Here is an 18,102-nt window from a genome sequence, read left to right as displayed (position 1 = left end):
CCACCCACCACTGCATACCTGTTCAGTGATCCTGCCACTGCATACCTGTTCTGTGAACCCACCCACCACTGCATACCTGTTCAGTGATCCTGCCACTGCATACCTGTTCTGTGAACCCACCCACCACTGCATACCTGTTCAGTGATCCTGCCACTGCATACCTGTTCTGTGAACCCACCCACCACTGCATACCTGTTCAGTGATCCTTCCACTGCATACCTGTTCTGTGAACCCACCCACCACTGCATACCTGTTCAGTGATCCTGCCACTGCATACCTGTTCTGTGAACCCACCCACCACTGCATACCTGTTCAGTGATCCTGCCACTGCATACCTGTTCTGTGAACCCACCACTGCATACCTGTTCTGTGAACCCACCACTGCATACCTGTTCTGTTCAGTGGACCCGCCACTGCATACCTGTTCTGTTCAGTGGACCCGCCACTGTATACCTGTTTAGTGAACCCGCCACTGCATACCTGTTCTGTTTAGTGAACCCGCCACTGTATACCTGTTCTGTTCAGTGTACCCGCCACTGTATACCTGTTCTGTTCAGTGAACCCGCCACTGCATACCTGTTCTGTTCAGTGAACAGTTTGGTGTGTCAGTGTGAAGCAGTACCTTAATTACACTCCCTGTTTGATGTATACACATGCAAGATGTTTTAAAGCACTTTAGGCCTGTCATTTAGCATTCAATATGATTTCTGCCCTTAAAACGCTGCTTTGCGTCAAATCCAGATTTTTCCTGGGGACTTTTGGCGTGTATCCCACTCCGCCATGCCCCCCTCCAGGTGTTAGACCCCTTGAAACATCTTTTCCATCACTTTTGTGGCCAGCATAATTATTTTTTTTTTTCAAAGTTCGCATCCCCATTGAAGTCTATTGCGGTTCGCGAACTTTAACGCGAACCGAACCTTCCGCGGAAGTTCGCGAACCCGGTTCGCGAACCTAAAATCGGAGGTTCGGCCCATCTCTAATTATGTCATGTTCACTACTGTTCCTCAAGAGAGAAGCCTGTGCTTGTATCTCCTTACCATTGTTGGCCGTGTTTGGGAGATAAAGAGGTAGATGGAGTGCTCATCCAGAATAACAGAGAATGTGACTTGTTAAAGGGGACCCTGGGTGTCAGACCTATGGAAACTGCCATATTTATTTCCTTTTAAACAATACCAGTTGCCTGGCAGTCCTGCTGATCCTTCTGGTCAGTGAGGTCTACAGGGAGTGCAGAATTATTAGGCAAGTTGTATTTTTGAGGAATAATTTTATTATTGAACAACAACCATGTTCTTAATGAACCCAAAAAACTCATTAATATCAAAGCTGAATATTTTTGAAAGTAGTTTTTAGTTTGTTTTTAGTTTTAGCTATTTTAGGGGGATATCTGTGTGTGCAGGTGACTATTACTGTGCATAATTATTAGGCAACTTAACAAAAAACAAATATATACCCATTTAAATTATTTATTTTTACCAGTGAAACCAATATAACATCTCAACATTCACAAATATACATTTCTGACATTCAAAAACAAAACAAAAACAAATCAGTGACCAATATAGCCACCTTTCTTTGCAAGGACACTCAAAAGCCTGTCATCCACGGATTCTGTCAGTGTTTTGATCTGTTCACCATCAACATTGCGTGCAGCAGCAACCACAGCCTCCCAGACACTGTTCAGAGAGGTGTACTGTTTTCCCTCCTTGTAAATATCACATTTTATGATGGACCACAGGTTCTCAATGGGGTTCAGATCTGGTGAACAAGGAGGCCATGTTATTAGTTTTTCTTCTTTATACCCTTTCTTGCCAGCCACGCTGTGGAGTATTTGGACGCGTGTGATGGAGCATTGTCCTGCATGAAAATCATGTTTTTCTTGAAGGATGCAGACTCCTTCCTGTACCACTGCTTGAAGAAGGTGGCTTCCAGAAACTGGCAGTAGGGCTGGGACTCCATCCTCAACCCGAAAAGGCCTCACAAGCTCATCTTTGATGATACCAGCCCAAACCAGTACTCCACCTCCACCTTGCTGGCGTCTGAGTCGGACCGGAGCTCTCTGCCCTTTACCAATCCAGCCACGGGCCCATCCATCTGGCCCATCAAGACTCACTCTCATTTCATCAGTCCATAAAACCTTACAAAAATCAGTCTAGAGATATTTCTTGGCCCAGTCTTGACGTTTCAGCTTGTGTGTCTTGTTCAGTGGTGGTCGTCTTTCAGCCTTTCTTACCTTGGCCATGTCTCTGAGTATTGCACGCCTTGTGCTTTTGGGCACTCCAGTGATGTTGCAGCTCTGAAATATGGCCAAACTGGGGGCAAGTGGCATCTTGGCAGCTGCACGCTTGACTTTTCTCAGTTCATGGGCAGTTATTTTGTGCCTTGGTTTTTCCACACGCTTCTTGCGACCCTGTTGACTATTTTGAATGAAACGCTTGATTGTTTGATGATCACGCTTCAGAAGCTTTGCAATTTTAAGAGTGCTGCACCCCTCTGCAAGATATCTCACTATTTTTGACTTTTCTGAGCCTGTCAAGTCCTTCTTTTGACCCATTTTGCCAAAGGAAAGGAAGTTGCCTAATAATTATGCACACCTGATATATAGGGTGTTGATGTCATTAGACCACACCCCTTCTCATTACAGAGATGCACATCACCTAATATGCTTAATTGGTAGTAGGCTTTCGAGCCTATACAGCTTGGAGTAAGACAACATGCATAAAGAGGATGATGTGGTCAAAATACTCATTTGCCTAATAATTCTGCACTCCCTGTAGTCAGACTTCAGTCAGAAAAACCTGATCTGCATGCTTTGTTCAGGGTCTATGGCTTAAAGTATTAGAAGTAGAGGATCAGCAGGACAGCCATGTGCATTATTTGAAAGGAAATAAACATGTCAGCCTCCATATCCCTCTCCCCTCGGGTTCCCTTTAACTATGAAACATTAGTTTGTGTTTTTTTCTATTTTATTTTTCTTTATTTTTACACTGACTTGTATTTTTTTAACCTATTTCTTAGGGTCCACCTGGTCCACCAGGACTTCCCGGACCACCTGGGAAAAGAGGTCCACGGGTAAGTACCTGCAATAGATATTTCCAGTATATAGGTGTGTATTTGTGGGTGAGAAGAAGAATCATTTCAGTGTATTTCAACGAGGTTCCACAATGTATTTGGCAAGTGATTTTGCTATCTGCATAAATACCTGTATAACCAAACTGGCCCCCTTTGCTGCAGGCGTCAGTCTGCCATAGTTATAATTATGCCCTTATATGGAAGACATAAATGTTCATGATATGCTGCACAGGCTGGTACAGTAAGGTTTAGTCACCTGTAGGTGGTGGCATTGTCTGCTTTTAACTGACAATATCACATTAATACTAATGTGGTTGAGACTACAGTACATAGAAGCAGAAGAGTAACCATAGGGAGAGCATCCCCTGTCAGCGCAGGAGGGCCCATGGCTTAGGGGGCTACCAAACTGCTTACCCTCCCTTTATAGGGCTTCATACTCCAGATCAGGTGCTGTTGTGGCTGCACTTATGATGGACACTATGACCCCCTAGAAGATGAGCCCCAAGGCTGTTAGGTTCACGCTCCGTCATCAGTTTCCCAGCGCCGATCGCTGTCATTGGCTGGTGGGGGGAGGGAGGGAGGGAAAAATAAATAAAAAATGGGAAATTTAATTTTAAAAAAACGTACAAACAAATATATAAACACCCTGGAAGTGATCAGAGCCCACCAACAGAAAGCTCTGTTGGTGGGCAGAAAAGGGGGGGGGGATCACTTGTGTGCTGAGTTTTACGGCCCGGCAGCGAACCCTTAAAGCTGCAGTGGCCTGAATTGTAAAAAAAATAGCCTGGTCACTGGGGGGGGGGGGGGGGGGGGGTGTAAGCCTATGGTCCTGAAGTGGTTAAAGCCCTTATCTACAAGTATTTATCCATTCTTCCCACCATAACACAGTGAATTTCTCCCACCCACCAAAACTCTACTTGCACTTACAGGGTTGTTCCACTTAAAGGGAACCTAAACTGAGAGGGATATGGATGTTTCCTTTTAAACAATACCAGTTGCTGGTCACACCTGCTGATCTATTTGGCTGTAGTGGTGGCTGATTCACTACCTGAAACAAGCATGCAGCTCATCCAAATAAAAACAAGGAACACCAAGAGCCCCAATAGTGTAATATGTACTGGTAAATGGTTACTAGATAGAGTAAATACTAATACTCACAAACCAGGGTTACCATTAGGCAACCACTGTACAAGCAGGTGGGGAGATTTTCCTGACCCCACTCAGGAATAAGAAGTCGCTCTCTGTAGATGAGAAAAAGGGGGTTCAACCCTCCACCCAGGGTGGACTCAATATTATGCAGGAGAACAGAGGCGCCTAAAGGGTAAAAGGAAGCTAAATGAGCTTAAAAAACCAAATTCTTGGTAAATAGAGGAGCTAGTGGTGGACTTGCCTCCTCCAAGTAGACACACAACGACTGTAGTAAAGACAGTCAATATATTTTATTTATGAACTCCAAATATGCAACACGTTTCGCAGGTTTGATCCTGCTTCATCAGGCAAAAATAACGGAGCAATAGCATATGTGGTCAGTAGAAAAGCCAGGCACCTCTGGAACAATATGCTATTGCTCCTTTGTTATTGCCTGATGAAGCGGGATCAAACCTGCAAAACGCGTTGCATATTTGGAGTTCATAAATAAAATATATTGACTGTCTTTACTACAGTCGTTGTGTGTCTACTTGGAGGAGGTAAGTCCACCACTACCTCCTCTATTTACCAAGAATTTGGTTTTTAAGCTCATTTAGCTTCCTTTTATCCTTTTGGCGCCTCTGTTCTCCTGCATAATGCAGCTAATCCAGTGTGACTTAAGTCAGAGCACCTGATCTGCATGCTTGTTGAGGGGCTGCGGCTAAAAGTATTAGAGACACAGAATCCGTAGGAGAGTCAGGCAACTAGTATTATTTTAAGAGGAAAAATCTGTATCCTTTCTCAGTTTAGGTTCCCTTTAAGTGCTCATATCAAACCCATTATGGGTAGGAACACATGACTAGGCAGAAAAGCATATGCATTTTCCACTATGTGCAATGGAAAATGCATATGTGATTCTGCCTAGTGTGCTGCTACCCTATCTGTGTTTATTAACTGCCTTCCTGTACCAGCTTGGGACCATGCATGAACACAGTTAAGATTTAAAGAGCAATTGTCGCGAAAATCTTAAAACTTAAAACACATACAAATAAGAAGTAAGTTTCTCCCAGAGTAAAATGAGCCATAAATTACTGTTCTCCTATGTTCCTGTCACTTACAGTAGGTAGTAGATATGTGACATTACCGACAGATTTTGGACTAGCCCATCTTCTCGTAGGGGGTTTCTATGGGGTTACTTTATTTTTAAAAGCACTTAGTGAATGGCAGTTGCTCCAGCCAAAATAGTGTACAGCTAGCAAGGAGGCTGGCCAGCATCTTTGTATTAATAATTTGCAGAGAATGTCTTTATAAAGAATAAACGCCATGATGAGAATCCCCCTTGAAGAGATGGACTAGCCCAAAACCTGTCGGTAATGTCAGATTTCTACTACCTACTGTAAGTGACCGCAACATGGGAGAAAAGTCATTTATGGCTCATTTTATATGTATGTGTTTTAAATTTAAAAATGTTCACAACAGTTCCTCTTTGAAGAGAGCCTGAACTGAAAATAAAAAGTCAAAATAACCATACACAGGTCATACTTACCTCCTGTGTAGTCTACTACTCAATCTCTTTTTCCTCTCCTGCGTCCCATTTCCCCACTGTGATCCTCCATTATAAAAATGGCCATTACCCCATAACAGCTTTTTGGTCAGCACACTGTTAAACTGTAATATCGCCCACTTGAGCCATAGGGAAACATGGGCATTACCTTGCACATTCGGCTGTAACTGACAGCTGCTGATATACAGGTCCTTCTCAAAAAACAACTGACAGCAACTGGTATATTTCAGTTCTGACAAAATATTGTCAGAACTGGAAGGGATCACTGTAAGAAGAAAATGGTGAGCTTCTGAGAGGAACTGACAGTGAGGTTAGTATGTAATATTCATTTGCGGCTACGTCGTGTGTTTATTTTAAATAATTTTACTTGCTTCAGGTTCCCTTTAACCACCTTAGCGGTATGGACGAGCTCAGCTCGTCCATTACCGCCAGAGGGTGCCGCTCAGGCCCTGCTGGGCCGATTTTGATCAAATAAAGAGCAGCACACGCAGCTGGCACTTTGCCAGCCGCGTGTGCTGCCCGATCGCCGCCGCTCTGCGGCGATCCGCCGCGAGCAGCGGCGAAAGAGGGTCCCCCCAGCCGCCTGAGCCCTGCGCAGCCGGAACAAATAGTTCCGGCCAGCGCTAAGGGCTGGATCGGAGGCGGCAGACGTCAGGACGTCGGCTGACGTCCATGACGTCACTCCGCTCGTCGCCATGGCGACGTAGTAAACAAAACACGCGGCATCATTGCGGCCTTCCGTGTTACTTTTGGCCGCCGGAGGCGATCAGAAGAACGCCTCCGGAGCGCCATCTAGTGGGCTTTCATGCAGCCAACTTTCAGTTGGCTGCATGAAATAGTTTTTTTTTAATTTAAAAAAAACCCTCATGCAGCTGCCCTGGCGATCTTAATAGAACGCCAGGGTGGTTAAGTAGGATTGGAACTATATGTTCTCATATTAACCTCATCAAGGCACGTCTCTTCAATTACCCTTTAAAGAGGAGCTGTTAGGTATAGGGTCTCAGAGAAAATAAACACATATATCAGTAGCTAAAGATTGGCTGTACTTACATTACATATGCATTTCACTGTCCACGTTTGTACTTCACAGAATTTGTATATAGTATATGCAGAGATAGATGCTCCTGACAGCTCATGGCAGGCTCCATGTTTTTCTGTCAAATGTGTCGTCATGTCCTGCCTGATTCCTGATCACAGATAAGCTCGTTCTTGAACAACACGGTGTGCAGTGAATATTAATGAGCCATGTGGCTAGGAACAATAGCTGACTCCTGCAGAGTACTCTGCCCCGAGATTTATCAGTGCTACACAGCTAGACGGATTACAAGCTTCTGTAACGTCTCATTAGCAGCCGAGGGGAGGGCCCCAGAATGCTTTGCAGTTTAGCTGCGGCTTGCGTCTTTATGGGTCTATAACAGACTTGCTGATAAGCACACATCAAAGGTAACTGAAATGTTTATCTTCACTAATGGCTTTTGAGCTTCCTTCTAAACTGTTTAACACAGGAGAATAGAATCGGCACCTAGTCCTGGGGGGGGAGAGGGGGTCGGGCAGACATGGACATGCTCTGCAGTATCTGTTATGCGGCCTTGCGTCCTCCTTAGGAGCTTGGGGAAAAGGCTGAATGATAGTCACACAGTAAAAAAAATTAGATTGCTTTTTAACTTCAGCATTGCCTTTTTGGCTCCCTTACAAACTATTTAAACCAAAAAGCTTTTCCTCTGGTCTCGTTGTCTACTCTTTTCAACCAGTTGTACCCCCGGTACCACTGGTACCACCGGTACCACTGTCTCAACAATGAAGTCTCAGGATCTCTAAATCTAAGATGGTGGCCTATTCTGCTAAGAACCACTGTATGGAGTGGCTTTGATTCCCAAGTCTGTTATCCATTTAACAGAGTGGTGACCAGAAGGAGCAAAAGGAGGGACATTGCTGGAGGGAGACACTTGTCCCCGATTTCAATACTAGAATCGAGAATAAGGGACCTTAAAGAGGAACTTTAGCCTAAACAAACATACTGTCATTAAGCTGCATTAGTTATGTTAATTAAAATAGATAGGTAATATAATCTCTTAACAGACTGCTGGGGAATATTAGGAGGTAACACTGCTTAGGTGTAAAATGGGCCTCAAGCTAAATACACTTTTTCAGTGATCATTAGGGATTGATTCAGGTTTTGGAATGAGCAATGCACAGGCTATAGCTACTCAGCTACTATCTGAGCTTTCTGTGGAAAGGGGAGGAAGAAGGATGAGCCAACAGAACCTCACTGCGAAAGTTATTTATTTATTGTATTTATAAAACGCCAACATATTACGCAGCGCTGAACATTAGTTTAGGTTGCAGACAATATTTAGGGGTGACATACAGCAAAATGACAATACAGGAATACAAGAAAACCAGATCACACAGCATAGTATGAGTACCAGGTAATGCTTAGTCAGTCACTGGATGGAGCATGGAGATTAGGCAAGTTAGGTTCACTCAGATGAATAGCATGGGTTCACATTAATGGAGGTGCATGATCAAGTAGGACACAAAAGGAGGAGGACCCTGCCCAAAGGCTTACAATCTAAAGCAGGGGTCTCAAACTCGCGGCCCGCGGGCCATTTGCGGCCCTCGATACAATATTTTGTGGCCCGGGCCGGCAAAAGCTTCCTTATAGTTCGCTTTAGTGCTCCCAAGTAATCTACCGCATCCCCGCCGCTAAACGAGGGCTGCAGAACCCCAAAATCGCCCGGGGGGCAATCCGCCTGCATTTCCTGGAAGGGACAGAGCTTTCAGCTTCAGCTCTGCCCCTCCTGACGTCAATCGCCGCACGGATCGCCGTCTCTCCCCGCCCCTCTCTGTGAAGGAAGAGTGAGAGGGCGGGCAGAGGCGGCGATGCGCCACGATTGACGGCAGGAGGGGCAGACCTGAAGCTGAAAGCTCTGCCCCTTCCAGAAAATGCCGGCGGATTACCCCTTGGGCGATTTGAGGGCTCTGCAGCCCTCGTTTTGCGGCGGGGACACGGCGGATTACTTTTAATGGGAGCACTGAAGCTAAGGTAAAATAGGCAAAATAGTTCCCTTCAGTGTGAATTTGATTTTGAAATTAAAATCAATGCAAGGGCCTGGCGGGGGGTAGGGGTGGTTGTTGGGGGGTCTGGGGCGAGAGCTGCTGATTGTGAAATCCCTTATGCGGCCCAGCCTCATCCTGACTTTTGCCTCCTGCGGCCCCCAGGTAAATTGAGTTTGAGACCCCTGATCTAGAGGGAGAGGTAAGGACACGAAAGGTAGGGGACCAGAGTTCAGCTGTGGGTTTAGAGCACTTGTAGGGAGTGAAGGAGAGTGCAGAGTCCAGGGTGACACCCAGACAGCGGGCTTGAGAGGTAGGGCGAATGGTAGTGTGGTTTACAGTGACATGCACATCTGGGAGGTTCATGGATGGCCGGGGTGGGAAGATCATAAATTCCGTTTTGTCTAGATTTAGTTTCAGGAACCTAGCGGACATCCAGGAGGAGATGGCTGATAGGCAGGAGGAGACCTTGTCCATGGTAGTGGTGGATATGTCAGGGGTGTGGAGGTAGATCTGGGTGTCATCTGCATACAGATAATAGTTAAAACCCATGGAGGAGATAACCTTGCCAATGGAGGATGTGTATAGGGTGAACAGTAGGGGGCCAAGGACCGAGCCTTGGGGGACTCCCACCGAGAGGTGGTTTGGGTGGTCGAGGACTCATTAAAGGCGGTCGTGAAGGAGGGTTTGGAGAGGTAGAATGAAAGCCAGGTCAGGGCGAGATCGTGAATGCCCATGGACTAGAGGAGTAGGGTATGATCTACTGTGTCAAAAGCTGCTGAAAGGTCAAGGAGGAGGAGAATGGGAGTATTTACCTTCAGCTTTAGCTAAGGCAAGGTCATTGACCACTTTGGTGAGAGCAGTTTCAGTTGAGTGGGCAGGCCGAAATCCAGATTGCAGTGGGTCTAGCAGTGAGTTGGCATTGAGGTACTGGGTCAGGCGTTTGTGAAAGTTCAAAGGAAGTTCCTATAGGAACAACAGTGGTTGAGGGACTGACATTTTTCTTGACGGATTGCTTAAGGGGGCAGTAATTTAGATTTTTGGCTGAGGAAAGTCTGTTTTGCGTATATAGCTGTACAGTAGTCTGATTTGTAAAACACATACAGCCTGATTCACAAAGCGCGCCTACGCGCTTGCGCGCGGAAAATTCGCGCGAGTTTCTTCTTATCATGCCTAAACTGAGTTTAGGCGTGATAAAGGGCTTTTCACTGGCGTGCAAACACTTTGCACCGCTTTGTGAATCAGGCCCATAGGGCTTAATTCACAAAAGAGTGCTAACTGTTAGCACGGCCGTTTTTGCGCGAATTTTCGCATTGCGCGCGATCACGAATTTTCGCGTGAAACGATAACGTTTTGCGCTCAAACGCGAAATTTCACGCGAAAACGATATCGATTTTGCGGTAAAATTTGTGTTTGCGCGCGAAAACGTTATCGGTTCGCGCGAAAATTCGCGTTCGCACGCAATGCGAAAATTCGTGCGAAAACGGTCGTGCTAACAGTTAGCACTCTTTTGTGAATCAAGCCCATAGAGTATGTTAATACAAGTTCATTTCTAGATACCATTGCTCAAACCGCTTGGTACAACCTTACAGTACAAGCGTACTTTGGTTGCTATTGGATAAAACCATCCCGTTTCCATTTCTCCAATGTGTACTTTAAAATCCTCAAGTCTTGCAGTGCTTGATTGGGCTTTTTCTGTGGCTATAAATCAGGCTGAATTCCATCCAGAGGGACATATTAAGCCAGAGATGAATGCTCTCCTCTGTGCACTCTGTTTTTTCATTCATACTCACTTTTCTTTGGAAAAGGCTGACCCATGTGTCACACTGGAAGTAAAAAGACAATATATCTGCAATAAATGGCAAATATTTAACACATCTGTGCAGGATTCCTGCAGCTTGTAAGTGTAGATTATATCCATAGTGACTGCACCTCTCCTCATTTCGGGTCATTGACAAATTCTGAGTTCAGGCTGGATCTGCTCTCACAGCTTTGGATAGTAAACCTGGAAGCGGATGGAATTTGGCTGGCGTTTTACACTTTACATCCAGCATTTTATTTCCCCCAAATTTTGCTGCAGACGTGCTGTAAAGGGGGAGGCGGGATCCAGGCCCGATGGGACTTTGCCTGTGTAGGTCATCTGTTTAGTAAAGAGGAAAAGATATAGTGTATGCAGATGTGTATGATCTGTAAAGTCGGAACTCAGTGTCATCCATGCTACAGGCGCATTAATGTTTTATTACAGTGTTTATGATGCTGACAGTCTGAAGGGGAGGGTATTGTGCAACTGAGCGCAAATATGTACATGTTTGTAGCAACTAATCAACCAGAAGCCACAATGGATGTGTTGCCTAAGCCGTTTGGATTCATGGATACTTTCATGTTAGTCTGAATGATATTTGGAACAAAGTGGGTTCTGGTGCTATAAACACTAAAGATTAAATTGACACTGAAGCGAAAAAATACCTTCTGGTATAATGAACTGTATGTGTAGTACAGTAGTAGCAAAGAAAAGTGTCTTATGTTTTTATTTTCAGTTATATAGCTTTACTTTTATAACATTGCACCATTCTCTAATATTTGCATTCTCTAATATTTACAGTTTACAAACTACACTCTGTATTTTATGTAACTCTGTAACTATGAAATAGAGCAGAGCTAATGTCCCTTTGAACCTTCCTGCAGTTAAACCTTAAAAAATGTATGTAGGTAGAAAAAAAACCAGTCTTGTAAAAGTAATACCTTTCAAAAAAACAAACGAGTCAGTGAAAGACGGGTTGAGATAAGTGTTTCAGAAAACAGCACTGTAGCTGACCAAGCTTGGTCAAAGAGCTCAGTTAAGCTCTTTTGCATAGATAACAACTGAAGTTTCTTAACTCTTTCTGTACTGGAAACAATATGAGACTCATATCTGTGCTACTTTCGCTCTATTTATTAGCTGTAATACACATACAATTCATTAGTTTATTTTCACCTTCTTAAAACAGAAGTTACTTGTGATAATTCAGCTTTAAGTGAACATCTGTGGTTACCCACAATGCACCGCTACTGAATATGTAAATGATCTCTTTATGTAGCCAGGCTTGAAAAGAATAAAGTTGATACTGAGAATCCCACATAAGGAGATGTATTAGCCCAAAATCTTTTACCGCCTACTTTAGGTGAGCGCAACATAGGAAAAGGGTAATTTATAGTGCATTTTACTCAGGGAGAAATATACATTTCATATGTATGTATTTTAGGCCCCTTGCACACTCAGCATGTTGCATCACAGTAGTTTTATCTGCTGCAGCTTGTCACAAGGGTCATGCAAGTCTGTGGAGACTTGCATAGCTGACGAAATTGTGACGTGGTGCAACGGAAGTCTCCAAATCGCTGCAAAGTCTGCTGTGCTTTACTGATTGAACCGCGCCTACCGCTATCATACAGTAATGCAGGTTGATGGGCGACGCAGTGAAGATGCACAACAGGAGCGCGGGAATCCCAGTGATGTACTGAGCATGGGGCGGTGCTAGGCATATGACCCTGTCGCCACCATGGCGCAGGGTCATATGATTGCTAATTTCTCCTAAAAACTCAAACTCCCTCCCTAATTCAGGCTGTGCCCTCCTTTCCCACCTGGAAATAGAACACTGGGGTCCCGGGACAGCTGCAATGTGGAAAGTGATTGATTGATTTTTTTTTTCTCTATGGACTGTGGTTAAGGTATAGGGATCAAACCCGCTTTAAAAGGCTTGCTAGAGGGGTCCCTGCACAATAATGAAGATATATTGCAATGCTGATTGTAAGTTTTAAAGAGATATTTGTGCAAGCTGCCATTTTAATTGGCTCCTGAGCCAATCACAGTGATAAGAAAGAAGTGAATTAAAACAAGGGTTCTTGTCCTTAAAGGAGCCAGAGCCTGCGGCCCCAAAGTGCTTACAGGACAAACTGAAACAATCCTGTAAAATAAAGACATGTGCATAATACTCTTGTTAAATCTTTTTATTATTAACGAATTGAAAAATACAGTAACACTTTGCTATGAACATTGTACAGATCTAACATGTACACAATACTCACCCCCTGCAGACTCCATCTGGCGTCTGATTTCCCTCAGGTTTCCCAATGTTTGACCGCCGCTCCTTTCCAAAATCCACCACCTCCATATTGAGAATGGCGTCGATCCGGGATCAGCACTTCTTTAGCGTCCCTGGACACTTGGGAGTGGGAGTGGAAAGGGGTGTGAGCAAGACTGACGAACACCGGATGCCTGCCTCTTCCTGTTGAAAAGTTTGATTTTCTCTGAATATCAAACTTTTCTGCCAGGGAAGACGAGATGAGCGTGGGGAGCGTGCAGGACAATGGACAGTGCAGAGAGGTATGTATTAGCGGACAGAACATGCCTCTCTGCTTATTTTAAATCATCCAAAATCAGGTCATGTATGCTTTAACTACAAATCTAATGCAAATAATATCTGGCATGGAATTGGACCATACAAATGCACTTACTGATGCTTTTGATTGGCCTGATTCCAGTCACCTCATCTCTGTTGTGCTTCAAGAGATGCCCCTCCTTCCTTTAAAGGCAGGAAGTGACGTAGCATCTCACAGATGAGGAGACTTATTTCCCACACTATCCAAAACAATTTTTTCCTCATGGTTGGGTTATAACCTACCGATTGTGGGGTTCCCAGCAATATAATTCAGTGGCTTGAAATTTGTTGTAAACAGCAATCATGTCTGGTCACTGTTGGCGACTGCTTTACTGATGGGTAGCCGTGGGATGCAGAGCATGATTTGTTCTGAGTGAAGAGATGAACTTGGTGTTCCGCAGTCTGTTTACCTTTTGACACATCAGTTGAGTCCATGGAGAAAGGTCTTTTCAGTCTTAAGATTCCTCAGTAATCCTTCAGGTTTCTGGTTTGAGTGTCCAGCTACAATAGAGGCTCACAGCTCCATAGCAAAGGGCAAGTTTGTGCAGGCCCTATGACCCATAATCTTCCCAGGGCAATCGTCTTACACTGTGCCTTTGTGACCAGAGAGGTTTCATTTTTTCCATTGCAATCCTCACCGGCGTATTAGCTAGGCAGTATGTGGTAATATCTTGCCGGATAAAGCATATAGTTTTCAGTGTATAACAATATTTTTGTTTTGCTCTTGGTTTTCAGGGTCCACCTGGCCCCCATGGAAATCCTGGCCCTCCTGGATATCCTGGACCAAAGGTCAGTACCTAAAATACATTGCTTATCTACTGATACAGAACTGCATTGTAGTGATGTACCTATACATTTGGGGTAAAGTAACTATCTGTCTATCTAACTAAACTAAAGTAACTATCTAAAGTAACTGTCACCACCTATATCCATTGTTTAGTAGAGTATGTGTTTTAAGGCTTTAGAACCTGCCTTCCATTTGCTATCTGTTCCTGCTGCTTTTGTGCACAAATGTATGCACTCCCTTTGCCTATGTAATTAATTAATTTGATATGTTGTTAAATTTGTGGTTGGTGACTGCAAATTAAGTTTTACTGTTGTGAATCTACTAAGAATTCTGTGTACATTGAACGCAGAGGTGTTGTCTATCACCCGTATACCTGGTTCAGAACATGCATGAAGAATGTGTAATAAAGGAACAATCTCCTTATTCTCCTGCATATCACTCTTAGATGTACCCAAAGTTAGATTGCCTAGGACCTGATTAATGTTTTTCCTGCTTGAACCCCTGTATATCTGCTCCCTTGGCCCTGGCCTTTTCTATATCCGATACAGAAAATGTAGAGGTCTTTTTCGGTAAGATGGCAGGGCTACATGCTGGAACCTGGCTGATATGGGGCTCCAGTGAATCTTATACAGACAACATGCTGGGGCATTCACATTGGCAAGAACAGGCCGGGATGGCTAACAGGGTAGAGTGTCAGCTTCCTGGCAAGGAGCTTTATGTTCCCAAAAGCAGATACCATATAGCTTTAAAATTCCTAAGCTTCGGCAGTGATGAAATGCCTTTTATGTGCATCCTGTCCATCAACAATATTGTTGGATGCAATTTTGATGAGTCAGAGGAATCATTCACCGAGGAGTTGGAGGATTTTTTGTACCGAGTTCACAGTCCTGGTTCAGAGGAAGTGTGTGCGACAGTGGTGGCATTGAGGAGGACATATTTAAAGTTAAAAAAAAAAAGAAAGATACTTCCTTAAGGAGGGGGAAAGCTCTGGGTCCTATTAAGCCTTCCCATTCCTCTCTGGGTTCCCTCATTCCAGCTCTGTCTTCCTCCTATTAGCAGTCTCTGACCGATGGGTCAGAGACTTCTATCTTCCGCCGCGGGAGGCTTCGGGAGCCTGATTGCTCCTGAGCACAGGCAGCTCCGTAGTGCGCATGCACAAGCACCCTCTCTCGAGTACTCGCATATCCGCAGTACGGAGCAGTCTCTCTTCGGGAGCCCGTGGCCTCCTGCGGCAGGAGATTTGACCAGGGGAAATGGCACTGAAACGAGGGGACTGTGAAGGAGCGGGAAGGCTCTCCCCCCCCCTCCCCCTTAGGTAAGTACCGTATTTAGTGGGCTATAAGACTCACTTTTTCTCCCCCAAAAGTGGGGGAAACAGTCACTGCGTCTTATAGTCCAAATGCAGGGAGTTTCTGATTTGTGAACGCCTGCCAATACGAGCCTCCAACCCGCCGCAATGTCAGGGACTTCCTGTACTGTGCCCATGCAGAGGAGGACACGGGGGGGCTCGAAGGGGCATAGAGAATGATACAAGAAGGACGCAAAAAAGGTATAGAGAAGGACACAAGGAGGACGGAGACGGACACAAGGACAGAGGAGGACACAGGGAGACACAAGAGATACAAGGGGGCATGAGGTGCAAAGGGGCCATAATCCACAAGATGCCCCTTCACCATGGATGCTCTATGTTTAGTATATAGTTTTTCCCTGATTTTTGTTCTCTAAACCTAGGTGTGTCTTATGGTCAGGAGCATCCTATAGTCAAAAAAATACGGTATCTTTTTTTTTTTTTTTCTTAAATGCTTCCTGTTTGCTTTCAGTATCTTTTTTTTGTTTGTTTTTGTTTTTTTATTATTATTATTATTATTTAATCTTGGGTTCACTGTAACTTAAAAGAATAATACAGATCTGACATAAATTACAGTACTACTACTAACATAGACATCAGATTAATGACAGTAGCCGTTGTGAGCTCAGAGCTGATAGAGGGAGAGGTTCAGTGAAGGGAACGGGGAATGACGCCCATCATATTGATAAGGAAGGACCTGTCATACCTTTTTGTTTGCGATCTATTAATCACACACTGGCAGCAAGGCATACAGGGCTGATATAACAGAGCTGAGCTTATTTAACAAGGCAAACGTGCAAAGGCCAAGAAGTCATAGCATTCAATCAGTAATTATTGTTCTTTGTTCCGACTGCTCAAAACAGATGAAAGGTAAATTCTGATCACTTTATACAAATGACATCACCCATCTTTTCATTGCTTGAGCGCTAAAGCAGCAGCTGATAGAATTCATAGGGACATAGAAGCAGGCAATAAGGTGCCTGAACATGCCTTTGTTGTTAATGTGAGGTCTTCCACTGCCCCCTGGAGACTCTCAGCTTTGCTCAGCATCCTGATTCAACAGAATACCTAAGCAGCTCGGAGTGACTCAGGACCACTAGGAAAGTATAGGGGATTAAAAGAGACTGAAAAGCCCTCCTACTAAAGAGCAACACTCAGTGTAGTGTCTAATATCTGGCAACAAGTGATAGCAGCAGATGCTTAAAGGGTGCTCATATATTATTATTATTTAGTATTTATATAGCGCCGACATATTACGCAGCGCTTTACAGTGTGTATGTGTATATATGTGTGTATATATATATATATATATATCTCTATCTTGTCACTAACTGTCCCTCAAAGGAGCTGATCAATAATTTCAATTGATTTCCTGCCTTAAAAGGGTTCTCTGGCATGTGCTAAAAAACAAAAACTGCCACTTACCTGGGGCTTCTATCTCCCCCCTGGAGCTGGAATGTCCTGCGCCTTCCTCCTTCGATGCTCCGTTCCCCAGCACCGGTGTAATTATTCGTCTAACTAGACAAATAGAACTGCGGCTGTGCGGCCGTTGCGTGTCATCGGGAGCTTACTGCGCAGTACAAGAAAACTTCGAACTGCGCCTGCGCAGTAAGCACCCGATGACTCGCATGGGAGCGAGCACACGCGCGGCCACGGCTGCGCAGCTGCCGTTCTATACGTCTAGTTAGATGAACAATTACACCAGTGACGGCGGCGGGGAACGGAGCATCGAAGGAGGAAGGCGTGGGACTTTCCAGCTGCAGGGGGGGTCCGATAGAAGCCCCAGGTAAGTGGCAGTTCATGTTTTTTAGCACATGCCAGAAAACCCCTTTATTAATCGATCTGGCATGATGTAAAAATCTCAGTTGAAATGGTTTAGGTATAAGGCAGTAACTGATGGACCCCCAGTCGGTCGGCCCCCGAAGTGTATGTGTAACCCCGGGCCTATGGTGAGTGTTGCAGGCTCACCTGTCATGAATCCTCTCCTTCTCCTGTGTCTGGTATCTTTTTGAATTGCCACCGCGAGCGCTTGTACCTTGTTACCCCGCAGCTTGTAGCGACATCACTACATGGAGCAGTGTTGCATGCTACAGGCTCTTTTAGTGACAGTTCAAAAAGACACCGGACACAGGAGGGAGCCTGCAACACTCCCCATGGGTGTCGGGTGGGAAGTGGATCAAGTACCACACATTTGGGTGTTCCAGCAGGCAGAGGCGGTAATGGTAGGACAATTTCATGCTGAAATCTATTGGAAATCTGTCCAGGGCTGTGGAGTTGGTACAAAAATCATCTGATTCTGACTCCTCAGTTTATGAAACCACCGACTCCAGGTACCCAAAATTGTTTAGACTCCTCAACTCAGACTCCTTAGTAATTCTTATGAGGACCGTGGAGTTTGCACAAAAATTATCCGACTCTGACTCAGTCTCCTCAGTTTATTGAGACCTCCGACTCCAGGTACACAAAATTGCTCCGACTCCTGGACTCCGACTCCACAGCCCTGAATCTGTCTGCAGAGTGTGGACAGGTAATAGATCCCTCTCTGTTCAGATTTGATCAGAGAGGGATCCATCTGATGGCCGATCTGGTGGCTATCTTCTAATGTATGGCCACTTTAAGGCCTGTAAATTTAAAGGTGGGGCTTCCATAGATCAGAATTGTTTTCTAGTACATGCTACTTTCTACATTTAATCTGAGATCTGGGGAATTTGGAGAGGTAAAAAACAGTGATTCA

The 18,102-nt window shown here is 44.7% G+C and overlaps 1 protein-coding gene across 6 annotated transcripts in view; it reads left to right on the top strand.

Annotated features, from left to right (window-relative positions):
• Nucleotides 1-18,102, top strand: part of COL27A1 (collagen type XXVII alpha 1 chain) — a 728,465-nt gene that overhangs the window by 287,655 nt on the left and 422,708 nt on the right. For all 6 annotated transcript variants that reach the window (XM_068248437.1, XM_068248438.1, XM_068248436.1 and 3 more), the window contains 2 exons: nt 3,016-3,069; nt 13,969-14,022. In XM_068248437.1, coding sequence (XP_068104538.1) covers nt 3,016-3,069; nt 13,969-14,022 — 108 coding nt within the window. The remainder of the gene's footprint in view (nt 1-3,015; nt 3,070-13,968; nt 14,023-18,102) is intronic.

This window comes from Hyperolius riggenbachi, chromosome 8, assembly GCF_040937935.1.
Source record: "Hyperolius riggenbachi isolate aHypRig1 chromosome 8, aHypRig1.pri, whole genome shotgun sequence".
In the NCBI taxonomy this organism is placed as follows: domain Eukaryota; kingdom Metazoa; phylum Chordata; class Amphibia; order Anura; family Hyperoliidae; genus Hyperolius; species Hyperolius riggenbachi.
This window is presented reverse-complemented; position numbering and strand designations above follow the sequence as displayed.